The following is a 16792-nucleotide window of genomic DNA, read 5'->3' on the forward strand; positions in this document are numbered from 1 at the left end:
GAATGCACAGGGAGTTAATCATAAGATCACTTGAGCTAGAAGTACAGGCCTCAACAACTCAGTAGCCAATCTGTTAGTTTTCTATTCTTTCCATTTTAAACTACTCACCTGTCAAGTAAAATTGACTTTCCAGAAAGTTGCAAAATGTTCTTTGTGTGGTTTTGAATAGTCCTTGGTACAGTGTCTCCTGTCCCTGTTTGAGAAGCATGGACCCCACACCTCTCTATCCTGTGGGATTGTTTACATCAGTACCTGTGTGTGAGTCTTTACCCCTACCCCTCCCATTGCATCAGAATCACTTAGAAAGCTTTTTAAACATACAACTGCTTGGGCCTTACCCCACATCTTCTGAATCAGCGTCTTAGGACAAATTAGGCGCCTGTGTATATTTTTTAAGCTACTATCTAATTTTGATATGCAGCTGGACTTGAGAACCACTAGCTCTGTACTCGTGCTCGAGGCATGAGTTAATAATTTAATGTGTTTCTGCACAGCAAAGGAAACCATAAGTAAAACAAAATGACAACCTACGGAATGGGAGAAAATTTTTGCAAATGAAACCGACAAAGGCTTGATCTCCAGAATATATAAGCAGCTCATACAACTTAATAAGAAACAACCAAACAACCCAATCCAAAAATGGGCAAAAGACTAAACAAGCAATTCTCCAAGGAAGACATACAAATGATCAATAGACACATGAAAAAATGCTCAGTATCACTAATTATGAGAGAAATGCAAATCATAACTACAATGAGGTATCGCCTCACACCAATCAGAATGGCCATCATTCAAAAATCCACAAATGACAAATGCTGGAGAGGCTGTGGAGAAAAGGGTACCCTCCTTCCTGCTGGTGGGAATGCAGTTTGGTGCAGCCACTGTGGAAAACAGTATGGAGATTCCTCAAAAGACTAGGAATAGACTTACTGTAGGACCCAGGAATCCCACTCCTGGGCATATATCCAGAAGGAACCCTACTTCAGGATGACACCTGCACCCCAATGTTCATAGCAGCACTATTTACAATAGCCAAGACATGGAAACAGCCTAAGTGTCCATCAATGGATGACTGGATAAAGAAGAAGTGGTATATTTATACAATGGAATACTACTCAGCCATAAAAACCGACAACATAACACCATTTGCAGCAACATGGATGCTCCTGGAGAATGTCATTCTAAGTGAAGTAAGCCAGAAAGAGAAAGAAAAATACCATATGAGATTGCTCATATGTGGAATCTTAAAAAAAAAAACATAAATACAAAACAGAAACAGACTCATAGACATAGAATACAAACTTGTGGTTGTCAAGGGGGCGGAGGGTGGGAAGGGATAGACAGGATTTCAAAATTGTAGAATAGATAAACAAGATTATACTGTATAGTACAGGGAAATATACACAAGGTCTTATGGTAGCTCACAGAGAAAAAAATGTGACAATGAATATATATATATGTTCATGTATAACTGAAAAATTGTGCTCTATACTGGAATTTGACACAACATTGTAAAATGATTATAAATCAATAAAAAATGTTTAAAAATAATAATAATAATTTAATGTGTGATTGCCCGTTATCAAATACTATTTTTTTTAAATATATTCTTACTGAAGTATAGTCAATTTACAATGATGTGTCAATTTCTGGTGTACAGCACAATACTTCAGTCATACCAAATACTGTTGATTAATTTGGATTTACAGGTTCCATCTAGCTGGTTTGACATTGGCAGCACGGACTGTATTGATGGTAGTCAGATCATGGTGCCTGGTGTCCACTGCTGTGCCGAAAAATCACCGGCACACCCACTCGGTAGAAAGTGTGCTAAAAACAGAACTCTGGATTGGAACAAACCCCCTGAATTCAGACTAACTGCTTGTGCAAAAGCATAAATTCTCAACTGACTGGACCTTGCCCTGTAGCAGAAGGAAAAGTCGATGAGACTGTTGAAACTTGCTTTACCCTTACAGATGCCCCTGAGTTCAGAGGGCAGCGTTCCACAGTTCACTTGGGTCTGATGACTCAGCAGAAGCGCTTAGAGTCCTCCCCCAGGATCAACAGGCACTTGGAGCAACAACTCCTTTCAATCCCATGGCAATGACCGGATTCCAGGATTCTTTTGTAGCTTACCCGAGGCCCTTTGTGCAGACATTGTAAGCATTAATCACGTTCTTTATTACTTTCATTGATGGTAGGCATGGAATTTTATTTGTGTGGCTTTGTTTGTGTGTTTATTGGTGGAAGGAAGTCAGAAGAGGATTAAGTCAAGATTTTCTTAAAGAAAAGGATAAAGTAATGATAACAGCTCTCCAAAGAACAGAGCCAGTCACCAAAGAATGTTCATACCGACTTCTCTATTTGTGGGCTCCAGACCTGAGGGTATAAGGGAGATATCTGGCAGCTTTCTTAAATCCAGCTGTAGAGAATATCCAGGCAACCAGATAATTTCGTACGAGTTGCAAAATGATACCTGGAGAAAATATACCCATGAAAGATTTAAAACAGGCAGCTTCTATAGGTAGTCACTCCTTAGGCCTCCAAATTATGACAGTATGTTTTAATTTCAGTAAACTAACAAGGACACTGTAAATCCTTTTGATTACTTCAAAGCAAAGCACTAACTGAACCTGTGAGAAATGTTCCCATAGGCATATTTTATCAAAATGTGAAGTGTTTGATTAGCAAATAAAGAAATGATTTAGGGTAATTTGTGATGCATTATAGAATAGCTGAAAATAAAATAAAATTGGCTGAAATAGGAAACCGAAGCTAAATATCTTAAATACAAACTAAAGCAAGCCACAGCAACCCAAAAGGAAATCTGTGTAGAGTACTGTTTTTAAAACCAACATTGAAAATTGAACAGCAAGACATGTGCTGTTGGCAGTTGGTCAATGTGGAGTAAAATGGCTCTTTGAATACAACAGGGTAGACTGATTTTGTTTGCTTCCCATTACATTTATGAACTGCAGAGTACCGAAGCTCAGAGAGAGGCTTGAAGCAAAACTAGTGACATAACCAGGGGACAGGCACTGGGAGTTTTTCCCAGTTACCCTCTGACCTAGAAAATGCTTGGATTCCTGCCCTTGGCCTGCGCCTGCAAGCCCTTTGCCTTTGCTCTGCATTTTAATGCCAGGGACACCCGGACCTGGAGTGGGAGCACTGTGGGCCAGAAACAAAAGGAGCATTGTTTCCATGTGTTTTTTGTTTTTGTTTTTTTGTTTTGTTTGGTTTGGTTTGGTTTTTCAAAGCAAATCCGGGATAGTTTGACATCAGCAATGATTAGATCTCTGATAAGGATGTTTACTTTGTGTGAAGTGCACCAGGAAATGGTGACAAATATAGCTCCTGCTATGAGAACTTAAGTGATTTATTTCAAATGGCTTAGAAATTGTGATACCGTATTTCTCCATATGCTGAGACTCCACGCTTGGGGGTGGCCCCGGGGGTAGCGCTGGGGCTGCCATCACCTGTGAAACATGGGATTAGTCACTGTTTAAATGCTTTCTGTTCTCATTTGTTTCTTCTATTTGGCCATCAGCCTTCATTATAGCCCCTTCCTTTAGCTTTTTATATCTTACTGTTTTGTTTTGCTTCTAATTGCTTCTCTGTGTCAGGGAAACAAAGAGTCAGCTCCAGGGCAGAATCCAAATGATTCCTGGGGTTTGGAGTTAAACTGCGGTGTAACCCCAGGTGAAGGCCATCTTCATGATGAAGAAACCAAGCCCTTCCTTAAACTTTTTTCTGCATTATAACCTCTAAGTTCCTCTTTGGAGCTTAGCTGTGATGCCTTGTTTTATTCACTTTCTTTTTTTATATATGTAATATTTATGACACCTTTCAGACACATGAATAAGGAATGAGATTAACAGACACCCACGTATCCAGCCCTAGCTTAAGAAATGCATTACACATACAGCGGAGCCCCCTGTGTCTCCCCACCATCACCTCTCCTCCCCTGTGCCATAGAGGTAATCCCTATCTTGAATTTGGTGTTTATAATTCCCACCTATCCATTCTTTTTTTTTTAATTGAAGTATAGTCAGTTTACATGTGTCAATTTCTGGTGTACAGCATGTTTCGGTCATACATATACATACATATATTCCTTTTCATATTTTTCATTATAGGTTACTACAAGATACTGAATAGAGTTCCCTGTGCCATACAGAATGAACTTGTTGATTACCTGTTTTATATATAGTAGTTAGTATCTGCAAATCTCGAACTCCCAATTTATCCCTTTGCACCCCCTTCCCCCCTGGTAACCATGAGTTTGTTTTCTATGTCTGTGAGTCTGTTTCAGTTTTGTAAATAAGTTCATTTGTGTCTTTTTTTTTAAGATTCTACATATGAGTAGTATCATATGATATTTTTCTTTCTCTTTCTGACTTACTTCACTTAGAATGATGATTTCCAGGTCCATCCATGTTGCTGCAAATGACATTATTTTATTCTTTTTTATGGCTGAGTAGTTTTCCGTCATATAAATATGCCACAACTTCTTTATCCAGTCATCTGTTGATGGACATTTAGGTTGTTTCCATGTCTTGGCTATTGTAAATAGTGCTGCTGTGAACACTGGGGTGCATGTATCTTTTTGAATTAAGGTTCCCTCTGGATATATGCCTAGGAGTGGGATTGCTGGATCATATGGTAAGTCTATTTTTAGTCTTTTAAGGAATCTCCATACTGCCCTCTCTAATGGCTGCACCAGACTGCATTCCCACCAGCAGTGTAGGAGGGTTCCTTTTTCTCCACACCCTCTCCGGCATTTATCGGATATTATTATTTAATGACTGCCATTCTGACTTCCACCTATCCATTCTTTAGGTGATGGGTGTTTAGGTTGTTTTAGGCTTTTCAGTCTTGTAAACAGTTTTCTCTGAACATCCTTGCATGTCTCTTTGTGCACATGTGTGAGTTTTTATGTATATATATCTAGGGGTGCGTCGCCATTGATTTTACTAGATATTGCCAAATTGGTCTCCCAGATTATTGTACCAATTTATATTCCTACCATCTGCATATAAGGACTCCCCTTTCTCTACATCCTCAGTTGTGGAATTTAAATTTTTTTGCCAATTTGGTGGATGTGATATGGCTTTTCATTCCCATTTCCCTGACTATTAGTGAACACACCTGGATATAGGTTACAGATATGGGTATAGATGAGGGTTTACCATCTGGATTTCTTCTGTGAATTACCTGTTTATATATTTTGCCCTTTTCTTTATTGGATTGTTTACATTTTTCTTATTTATTTGTAAATGTTCTTTATACATTCTGGATGCTTATTCTTTGTCTTTTAACTCTGTGTATAGTTGCTCCATATACATTTGGTCTGTCTCTGGACTCTGTTCTTTTCCTACCCAGCACCAATCCTACACTCTCTTGATTTCTGTGTTTTTGAAATAAGTCTTTATGTTGGTAGGACAAGTCCTCCTACTTCGTTCTTTTGAAACCGTTTTGTCTATTATAATTAGTTTCCTATCACTGTTGTAACAAATTACCACAAACTTAATGGCTTAAAACAACATGAATGTATCATCTTAACACTCCTATAGTTCAGGAGTCTAAAATGGGTTTCACTGGGATAATGTCAGGGTGTTGGCAGGACCTCATTCTTTTCTGGAGGCTCCAGGAGAGAATCCATGCCTCTCTCCTCCAAACTCCTAGAGGCCTCCCAAGTTCTTGGCTCCATCTTCACAGTGAGCAACATTGGGCCACGTCCTTCTTATGCTGCCATCCCCCCGGCTCTCCTGCTTCTCTCTTCCACTCCTCCAGACACTGGTAATTACGTTGAGTTCACCCGGATAATCCAGGGTGGTCTGCGTGTGTCACAGTCTGTTTATTAACGACCTTAATTCCCCATTGCCATGTCACCTGACACACTCGCAGGTCTGGGGATTAGGACATGACCATCTCTGAGGGGCCATTATTCTGCCTGCTAAATCTATTCTTGGCTTCTTTCTCTTTCATCCACATTATCAGTTTATCACATTCTTTTTCTTATCTTATTGCAATGGCCAAGACCTTCAGTACACTATAGAAAAGAAGCACTGATAAGTGACATTTTAATTTCATTTAATTTGTTAATGTGGTGAATTAAGTTGATATACTTTCATATTAAATAATTCATCATTCTTGTGATAAACACAGTTTGGTTGTGATGATTTTCTTCTTATACATTGCTTAACTAAGTTTGCTATTTTTATTCAGGCTTTCTGCATTTGTGTTTAAGAGTAAGAGTCAACCATTTTTCCTTTCTTGGACTATCCTTATCTAGCTTGGGTATCAAGGTTATACTGTCTTTTAAAAATTTTTGAAACAGTTTATATGAAATATGTATATATAAATATATTTGTATTAAAGATACATTATGTATCTTTTCCTTGAATGTTTGGGAGAATTCCCCTGAAAAATATACCAAAATGGGTGCAATTAGAGAGTCTTTGATAATATAACTTTTCTTGGATAATTGGTCTGCTTCATTTTTCTATCTTTTTTGGACTTAGTTTTCCTAAGTGTTATTTTCCTAGAAAATTATGCATTTCATGCACATATCCACTTGACATACGTTTGTTTCAAGGCATCCAAGAATCAGTTCTGCGATCACTGTTGTAATCATTATTGTGTTCCCTTTTAATTTTTTCTTTATGTTTGTGTGTGTGTGTTGCTTTTCTCCTTGATCAGTCTTGATTGAGTCTTATTTATTTCATTAGTCTTTTCAAAGACTCCGTTTTGGACCCAGGGCTTCTTAGAAAATGGCCAGTTCCAGATCTAAGCCAGGAAATGTGCACAATAAGCTTTGGACAGCTCTCAATGCTAGATTACAAAGAAGCCGTCAGGAGCTGTTAAGGTGGCTTCAAGAGGAATCAAGAGCAGGCTTCAAGAGGCTGCCACTGGCCAAGGGGGGGATAGTTTGAGTTTCAATGATGATAATAATCGCAGTAGAAAAGAAACCCATGAAGCATGTTTAAATCCATGAGTTCACAATATTTTTTTAAAAATTGGTCACCTTCAGAAAATAATAAACTAGTTCCTTATCTTGAAAACTGATTTTTAGAAGAATGGGAGAGAGAATCTAGCATTTAGGCTGCCTTTCCTCTATGAACTGTACCATTAGATAACCAAGCAGTAGATAAAATAAAATGTCTTTATCAAAAAAAAATTCCAATTAATAAATAAAACTGAACTGGTAGAATTAGAATACCAGCATTTCACAATCCCCAGGGACTAGAAAACGGCTTTCAGGGTCAGTGTTTTGTGCTGATGATGAAAAGAGAGGCAGACGTAAGTGTCAGGTTGAAAGAACATACGCCCACAGTCTTGCCAAAGGGATGGGACCTGAGCCTGATCCAGTCTCTGGATCCAGCTTCAATTTGCAAGAAATACTCAGAAGAGGAAAAGCATGAATCTCTCCATGCTGTATAAGCAAAATACTTTCTGTTGGAAAATCTACAGGTCAAATGAGCAGACTTCTCCCACAGGTTGAGTCTAAGGAAATAGAAGGGATGGGAAAAGAACCTATACATTGAAAGAGACTTAAGGACATAGCAGATTTCTTTAACTGAGAAGACTAAACTATAATGCGTAGAGGTATACGGTGATAAAGCTTTACCTATTTCGTTTTTAATGGAAATGATAACTGTAAAAGTCAGAGTAATGGTTACTTGGCCACTTATGGATAGAGTTACTAGATTTAGAAAAACAAAACAAAACAGGGCACTCAGAACTCTCAGTTAAATTTGAATTTCTGGTAAATAATGAGTAATTTTTTAGTGTACGTTCCAACGTACTTGTTTACCCAAAATTCAAACTTAACTGGTCCTCCTATGTTTTATGTGGCAGAATCTTGATTTTATTCAAGATGATAATGCAGCTCACTCCCCAGCCTTCCTTGCAGTAGGAATGGTCACGAGTCCCCTTCTTGGCCAAAGCAATTGACCTGAAGGCAGTGGACAGGGCTTGAGGAAAGCTGCCTGAACCGGCACATACCCTCCTCTTCCATGCAGCATGGTATTGGCCTTGAAGCAGTCCTCCTGCAGTCTCAAGGGGACCCTGAAGATGGTCACTGTGCTGAGGACAGAGGGACACAGAGAGAGGAGGATCCTGGGTTCTGGAGAACATCATGGAACCCCTGCCTTTGTTGGTTTCGTTATCAGAATTTTATCATTTCATTAGAAACCCTTTCTTGTTCTGGGACACTCAGGAGCATTGGGACTATGTGTTCCGTTATAGTTGGACAGACTTCCTCTGGAAGCCATGTGGGCCAGTTGTGAGGGTGGAGGATGGGAAGGGTAGAGTTGTTGGGTAACTGTCATTTCTTCTGTGATTGTTGTTTAGTTTTCTCTTTTATCTGGAGTTAAGTTTTGGTAAAATACATTTTCCTAGGAAATTTTCCATTTTATCTAAATTTTCAAATTTATCAACAAAGAATTGAATGAGGAGATTATTCATTCTTTTACTTTCTCCTGCATTTGTAACTATTTCCTCCTTATTGTTACCAATCTGTGTATGTTGTTTCTTTTTTTTTCTTAATTAGGTTAACTGATGATTTATCTATATACTTGAGGTTTTTTATAAAGAATAACTTGGACTTATTCTATAATTGAATTTTATTTGCTAGTATTTTGTTGAGGATTTTTCCATCTATGTTCATGTTAGATATTGATTGGTCTGTAGTTTTGTTTCCTGGTAATGCCTTGTCTGATGTTGGTATTGGGGTAATGCTGGCCTCACAGAACAAGTTAGGGAGTACAGTTGACCCTTGAACAACTTGGGTTTGAACTGCATGTGTCCACTTACATGTGAATTTTTTTTCAATAAATACTGTGCTATGTGATCTGCAGTTGGTTGAATCTGAAGATGTGGAACCATGTGTACAGAAGGCGGACTGTGGGCCTGGAGCATCTGTGGATTTAGTATCTGCAGCAGGTCCTGGAACCATGGATACCAGGGGACGACTGTATGCTCTCTGCTTCTGTCTTCTGGAAGAGGTTATAAAGGATTAACATAATTTCTTTCTCAAGTGTTCGGTAGAACATACCAGTGAACCTGTCTGAGCTTGGTGAGTTTACATATTTTGGAAAGCCTGATGTTGAGCAAGGCTGGGTCCTGGAGTGGCTGACTGTGCAGCCCTAGGGGGTTAGAGTCTGTTGCTGGTCTGCTGGTGTGTGGGGGGCAAGTCTTGGGGCAACTGGTTGCAGGGCCCAGTGGGGCTGGAGCCAGTTCCTGCCCACTGGTGGGTGGGTAACCCCTTATCACTAATAGGCTGGGGGAGGACTCCAAAATGGTGCTCACCAGCACCAGTGTCCTCAGAGACAAGCATCTCAGAATGGCTGTCACCAGTGTCTGTGTGTCTGACATGTGCCCTGGGGGAATCACATTTGCCTCTTACCTCTCCAGCAGGCCCTCTAAGATCAGCGAGTGGGTCTGACCCAGGCTCCTTTCAGTTTCCTGCCTTTGCCCTGGGTCTAGGAGTGTGTGAGGTTTTGTGTGTGCCCTTTAAGAGTGGAGTCTCTGTTTCCTAGAGCCCTCGGCTCTCTCGTGTGCAGTCCTCGCTGGCCTGCAGAGCCAGGCGTTCTGGGGGCTCATCTTCCCTGCGCAGGCTACCGGGGCTGGGGAACCCAAAGTGGAGCTTGGTCCCCTCACTTCTTAGGGAGACCCTCCACCTTTGTAATTATCCTCCAGTTTGTGGGTCTTGACTAAACTGCATCTTTGCCCCTCCTCCCTGTCTTTGTGAGGTTACTTCTTTATGTCTTTAGTTGTAGAAAATCTTTTCTGCTGGTCTTCAGGTCATCCTTACAGACAGTTGCTTTGTAAACAGCTGTAATTTAGGTGTACCTGTGGGTGGAGGTGAGCGCAGAATTGTCCTACTCCAGCATCTGGGCCACATCAAAGCTTAAGTTGTTAATTTTAGATCTCTGCTTCTTTTCTAATGTATGTGCTCAATACTGTAAATATCCCTCTATACGCTGCTTTTACTGCATTTCACAAATTTTGATAAGTTGTATTTCATTTAGTTCAAAATATTTAAAATTTTCTTTTGGGGTTTCTTCTCTGACCCATGTGTTATTTAGAAATGTGCTGTTTAATGTTCAATTATTTGGGCATTTTCCAATTCTCTTTCTGCTGTTGATTTCTAATTTAATAGTATTGTGATCTCAATGCAGACATTGCATGATTTCTGTTCTTTAGAATTTGTTCAAGTATGTTTTATGGCCCATAATTCAATCTTGGTGAACATTTCATGCAAGCTTGAGAAGAATGGTGTTCTTGGATAAAATAGTCTATAGACATCAATTATATCCAGCTAATTGATGGTGCTATTGTGTTCAGTTGTCCTTACTGATTTTTCTGCCTTCTGGTTGTTTCCATTACTAGAGAGGTGTTGACGTCTCCAACTGTAATAGTGGATTCATCTATTTCCCCTTGCAGCTCTGTCAGTTTTTGCCTTATGTGTTTTGACGCTTTATTGTTAGGCACATGCATTTAATGATTGTTGTATCTTCTTGGAATTGACCCTTTTATCATATGTAATGCCCCTTGTTATCCCTGGTAATTTCCCTTGCTTTGAAATATGCTGTCTGAAATCAACATAGTTACTCCAGCTTTCTTTTGATTAGCGTTAGTGTGGCAAATTTTTCTCCATCCCTCTTCTTTTAATCTGTGTGTTTCTTTATATTGAACGTGAGTTTCTTGTAGACAGCATATGCTTGGGTCTTACTTTTCAGTCCACTCTAGCATTCTGCCTTTTAATTGGTGCATTTAGGCCATTAACATTTAAAGGAATTATTGATACAGTTGGGTGTATGTGTATCATATTTATCACTGTTTTCTGCTTGTTGCTCTTGTTCTTTGTTCCTATTTTTGTCTTCCACTCTTTTTCTGCCTTTATGATTTAAATCGAGCATTTCAGGTGATTTTGTCTGAGATGGTCTTTAGTTTTCCTTCACTTTTGAAGGTCCCTTTTGTAGGATATAGGATTTTAGGTTGGTGGGGTTTTCTCACAACACTTTGAATATTTCACTCCACTCTCTTTGTGCTTGGTTTCTGAGGGGAAGTCAGATGTGATTCTTTGATTCTTTATAGGTAAGATGTTTGTTTTCCTCTGGTTTCTTTCAAAATTTTTTCCATTATTGTTGATATTCTGCAATTTGGCTGTGATATGCCTAAGTGTGCTTTTTTGTTTGTTTGTTTGTTTGTTTGACATCCTCCTGCTTGGTGTTTTCTGAGCTTCCTGCTTGTGTGGTTTGGTGTCTGACATTAATTGGGGGAAATTTTCAGTCATTATTGCTTCAAATATTGGTTCTGTTCCTTTCTCTCTTTCTTCTCCCTCTGAAATTCCCATTACATGTATGTTACAACTTTTGTAGTTGTCTGACACTTCTTGGATACCTTATTCCATGTTTTTCAGTCTTTTTCTCTTTGCCTTTCTGTTCTGCGAATGTCTGTTGACATATCCTCAAGCACAGAGATTATTTCCTCAGCCAGGTCTGGTCTGCTGAGGAGCCCCGTCAAAGACATTCTTCAGTTCTGTGGCAATGCTTTTTATCTCAAGTATTTCTTTTTCTTTCTTCTTCAGAATCTTTCTCTCTCTGCTTTCATTGCCTATCTGTCTTGCACATTGTCTACTTTTTCCAGTAGAGACCTTAGCATATTAATCGTAGTTATTTTCGATTGCTGGTCTGATCATTACTACATGCTATGTCTGACTCTGGTTCTGATGCTTGATGTGTCTCTGCAAATTGTTTTTGTTTGTTTGTTGTTGCCTTCTAGTATGCCTAGTAATTTTTTGTTGAAAGCTGGACATGAGTTACTAGGTAGAGGAACTGTAATAAATAGGCATTTGATAGTGGTGGTAAGGTGTGGAAAGTGAGAAATGTTCTATAGTCCTGTGGTTGGGTCTCAGTCTTTTCCTGAGCCTATGCCCTTGGACTGCGACCTTCACAAGTGCTGCTCGGTCTACCCCACGTCTCTAGTGGGACAGGATGGCTCGAGGGGGCTGGAGTTGGGTGTTTCCCTCCCCCTGGGTCTGTTAGGCTCTGATAAAACCCCAGCAGGTTAGCTCTGGTAAAACAGTTTCTTTCGAGGCAGGCCTTCTGGAGAACACAATGCTCTGACTGCTTTTCCCCACTCCCTGCAGGAAGCAGGAGGAACTGTATATAAAATAGATAAACAATAAGGTCCTACTGTACAGCACAGGGAACTATATTCAATATCTTGTAATAACCTATAGTGAAAAAGAATATGGAAAGGAATATATGTGTGTATATGTATGACTGAACTATTATGCTGTGCAGCAGAAATTGACAACATTGTAAACTGACTAGACTTCAATAATAAAAAAAAAATTATAAGAAAAAAAAAAAGAAGCAGAAGGAGATTGTTCTCCAGTCTCACTGTGAGAACCTGGTAGAGCTCCTAGAGGTAAAACTCACAGAACTGGGCACGCCCTTCCAAGACTGGGCCCTTCTGAAGTCTGTCACTCTCAGACATGTCCGCGCGGAGCCTCCAGCAGCTGCTCAGTTACTGTTTAGTTTTCCTGTGCCAGCACTGGTCCCACGAACGTTTCTCCTCCGCTAAGTGGTGATTCTCTGTAGACACCTATCTGTCTCTATAAGTTTTGGAGGCAGTGGTTTGCCCTGTAATCTCAACTCTCAGATATATCTAAGAATTGTTGGATTCCAGCTTGTTCAGGGCTAGGGTTAATTGTTAACATAGAGTGGCGACCTCCAGGCTCCCTAAATGCCAGGTTGGAAACCAGAAACCTCAGCTGTTTATTTTTTGACTTAACTTTCTTATTTATTAGAAAAACAGCGTAAGAAAACATTTGAAATCTCCGTAAGACGACCTGCCACGTTTTCACTTATTCACATTCTTTTCTGGTCTTTGTTCACACGCATGCATGTTTTATTGAGCTATTATCATTGTAAACACAGACACGTTTTCATTATATGTTTGTTTAGCATAGCTATCTTTTTTATTTTAGTTTATTTTTTTCTGATGGAGGCACTGGGGACGGAGCTCAGGACCTTGTGCGTGCTCAGCACACACTGCACCACCGAGCTCTCCCCTCCCCCCAGCATAACTATCTTTTAAAATTTTGCTTGATGTTCCACCTGGTCTGTATACATGTTCATAGCTTTCTTCATATTGGATATTGTTTGTTTCCAACTTCCATCTGTTGGGATTTCTTCTCCCGTTTCAGCTAGCTCCACTACTAAACACTGAGTACTTTACATCAGATACTTTCATTTCCAACTAGTAGATGAAGAAGTTGAAGCTTAGTTGTGATAAATAACTTATCCAAGGTTATATAATAAGTGTCAGAGCCAGGATTTCATATCAGGTATTTTAAAACTCAGAAGCCCACATTCTTGATTTCCACGGTATGTGTCACTTCAGCTGACTTTTTCCTTCTTGTAAATGACTTCCTAAGATAAAGTCCCAGAAGCATAGTGTTTGTGATTCATAATACAGATTGTCAGACTTGTTTTTCCCAGTAAGAAATTACTTTCATTACCACTTTCCTAGTTTATTTTTTTCCAAATTTAATATTTTTAAATAGTACCCGTTAGTGTTTATTTTCGACATAAGTTCAAAGTCTTTCATAGTGTTTGTTTATGATGTGTTTTCTTCCTGTTTAAACGGGTTCTTGTTTGTGGCCTGTTTATAACTGTTGTCTTGATGTTTATATTTTGCATGTAAATTTTAATTTATCAATCTATTTCTTCTATTATTTTAACAGCTTCAAATTTTGGAAAGTTGTTTCATCAAATATCTGATACCCAATTATAATTTATTCTAGTTTTTCTAACATTCAATATTTAATTCCTGATTTTAAGTTTGCTTTTTATATGTGGTGTAAGGTGTTTAGACTTATTTCCAAATTCTTATTCAATCATCCCAATATCACTTAATCAGACTTTTCCTCTTGTTGTTCTGAGTGTAGTAACATAAACAGAATATATAGGCTTTAGCACACAGTTAATTTGGGCTAAATCTTGGTTCAAGATGTTGGTCTCCTTCAAGTCTAGGGGTAACCTCTTTCCAAAAAAGAGCTGGACCGTCTCCTCTGCTTTCCCCAAGTGCTGAGGAGTGTGGTACCGAGAGCTACCATGAAACAGCCCGAAGCTCCCCCCCACCCAGCCCCACACTCCCGTCACCACCCCAGGAACCCCAGGCCGGGGGACGTGGGCCCTCCCGCCCAGTAAAGCTGCAGGACACAGGAGACTCAGCCAGATGTCTGCCCCGCCGAGGGTGCGGATAGAACAGGGCAGTGGCGCTTGTGTTCGTAACCAGGACGCAGCTACGGCTGAGCTGGGACCATCGCCAGCGGAAAAAGGGCGCACAACTAGTGAGCCATCTGCCCAAAGCAGAGGGGGACAACAATCCTCAGTGCCTCCAGGAGGAGCAACGGAAGTGGAGACACCAACCGTTTCCCTCCACGTTTGCCGCGCATGTGGGGGTTGGTCTGGGAAGGTCACCGTCGTTCTTGATCGTGCACTGCCCTCTCACTGAACACATGGGCCACTTGACTGTGCTGTGGGTCACCTACATCTTGCGGCCGTGCTGGGTGGAGAGCATCCTCCGCAGGTACTCAGAACCGCAGGCACCTGGACCCCTTGGCCGGCGCTTTGCTGTTTCCCCTTGGTGAGCTTGGCTGTGCCTCTCCCAGAACGTACTTCCTGGGCCCTCCGTGGGAGAAGGTGGCCGTTGGAATGTTTTCTCTAGTGCTGTGTTTCACTTCAGCTTCTTTCTTTTTATTGTTTCTTTTGCTCTTTGTGCTGTCATTCATTCTCATTGTCTCCAGCCCGTCCTAATAGGGTTGTTCTTTTGACTTGGGTGCCACGGCTCCTTGGTCTGTCACCTGTTCTCTCGTTCTCTAGTGTCTTCCTCCGGGGCGTCCTCACCGCCTTGTGGGCCCCTAGGTCTGGGTTTTCCCTCCTGAGCACTGGCAGATAAGAGCCCGGGGGTGATGGGACCCCATGTAGTTATGCTCCCCCACCAAACCCTGAGAGACGTTGTGTCCGCCATGCACTTAATATTCACCAAGAACCTCTACATCGCCCCCACCTCTGAGTACATCTTCCCTGGAAAACTTGACCTGTGGTTCGTTTCTCCATGTGCAGCCTTCAGGTCTTCATTCTCTAGAAGGTGGCTCTTCTGATGACTCTGATTGAAGGTAGTCTGACACGGAAATGGAGGGGAAGTTTCCCCAGGGCTTTGAAAAACAGTTCTTTGCTGACACCCACTGAAGCTTGTTTTAGAGAAGTTGGTTTTCGTTATGGAGGATGGAGAAGGTACAGCCTAGCCAGAAGCCGTGAACGTTCCAGAAGAGGAGAGAAGTTACAGGTGCTCCACTGTCCTTCTCTCTCAAGACTGACAGACGGTGAGGACGCCTTGTCTGCGCTCCTTCCCTCCGTTGGGGTCTTTGAGCCACAGTTTAAAAGACTTGACTTCCTCAGCAATGCATGTTTGGCCCCCAGAGATTTCAGATATGCTTTTGAGAAGAAATCTGATACAAATTTGTAGAACATAATCGGAAGATTTTTCAGATTACTTATTTATATATAGATGTAATTAATTTATTTTCTACATGTTTATTTGTTCATATTATGTTATTACATAATGGATTATCTATTACTTCTATTTTATTCTTTTAAAATCAGGAACTTGGAGGGAGAGGGTAGAGCTCAGTGGTAGAGTGCGTGCTTAGCATGTACAAGGTCCTGGGTTCAGTCTCCAGCACCTCCGTTAAATACAATAAATAAATAAGCCTGATTACCTCCCCCCACCCAGATAAAACAAAACAAAATAAAGTCACCAGTTACTTCCTTAAAGAAATGAAAATAATAAGGTCAGGAACTCTATGTAAACAAATGAAAACCAGTAACAGCCTTGTTCTACAGCGATGTTCCGGTGGAGGCAAAGACGAGCACTGAACCCTTTAACCAACCTGGACCAGATTGTCTGCGGGAGGCTTTTTCCCCCCAAGTTGGAGTGTTTGGATCGTTTGCAGCTCATTTGCACTCAATATGTTGGAAATGCTTTGAGATCTGCCCACATTCTGTCAGCCCTGAGGGAGAGGGAGGGAAAGGCACGTGGGAAGTAAAGGAGGCTTCCTTTGACAGGAGGGAGAGAAAGACTCAGAACGCACCTGCCTTTGTCCCCTGCCCAGGGCTCTCCAGGTGACCCCAGACCGGGGACACCGGCACCACCGTCCCCTGGGAGCTTGTTAGGCAGTGCGTGTTCTATGGCCCGACCCAGACCTGCTGAGTTGAACCTTCTGGGCGTGGGGCCCAGGGGTCTGTATTCAAGCCCTCCAGGTGACTCAGTGTCCCGCCCATGTTGGAGAGCCCCTGCTCCGGTCTGACCACCCAGACTCCCCCTTGGGCTGCTTTGAGTTTTTGTTTAGTTCTGCTGCAGCTGCACAGAAGACACCACAGTGGTCTTTGAGGGTCTGACTGATCGGTTACCCTTGTCTTCAATGTGTGCTGGGAGGGCCGGAGCCGGAGGTGGGAGACCCAGTCTCCAGTCTGTTCTCACCGCTGACTAGCCCCGGAGTGCTTCCTCACCATGAAAATGGAACTTCGCCATCTGCTTCCTCTGCTTTATATGACAGGAAGAGGAAGGGAAATAGTGGATGTAAAAGTGGCTCGAAAACATTCACACGTAACAAAGTGCAACGTGGCAGCCAGGTAAAAATGTGTCCGTGTGGATCCTTTACCTCCCCCAGAAGCCCCCGCGAATAGTGCTGTAGTCAGCATGGCTGGCG

General features: G+C 41.2%; 1 protein-coding gene across 8 annotated transcripts in view; it reads left to right on the forward strand.

Moving 5' to 3' along the window:
* The window catches only part of BTD (biotinidase), a 32183-nt gene that overhangs the window by 1601 nt on the left and 13790 nt on the right, over positions 1–16792 (forward strand). The window contains exon 1 of one of the 8 annotated variants that reach the window (XM_031466880.2): positions 1685–2159. The exons of 6 other annotated variants lie outside the window; for them this stretch is intronic. In XM_031466880.2, the coding sequence (XP_031322740.1) occupies positions 2098–2159 (62 nt within the window). In that variant the 5' untranslated portion in view covers positions 1685–2097. Of the gene's footprint in view, positions 1–1684; positions 2160–16792 lie in introns of those variants that run through there. One more of the 8 variants, XM_010988985.3, reaches the window with a different exon arrangement.

Source organism: Camelus dromedarius, chromosome 2, assembly GCF_036321535.1.
Source record: "Camelus dromedarius isolate mCamDro1 chromosome 2, mCamDro1.pat, whole genome shotgun sequence".
NCBI lineage: Eukaryota > Metazoa > Chordata > Mammalia > Artiodactyla > Camelidae > Camelus > Camelus dromedarius.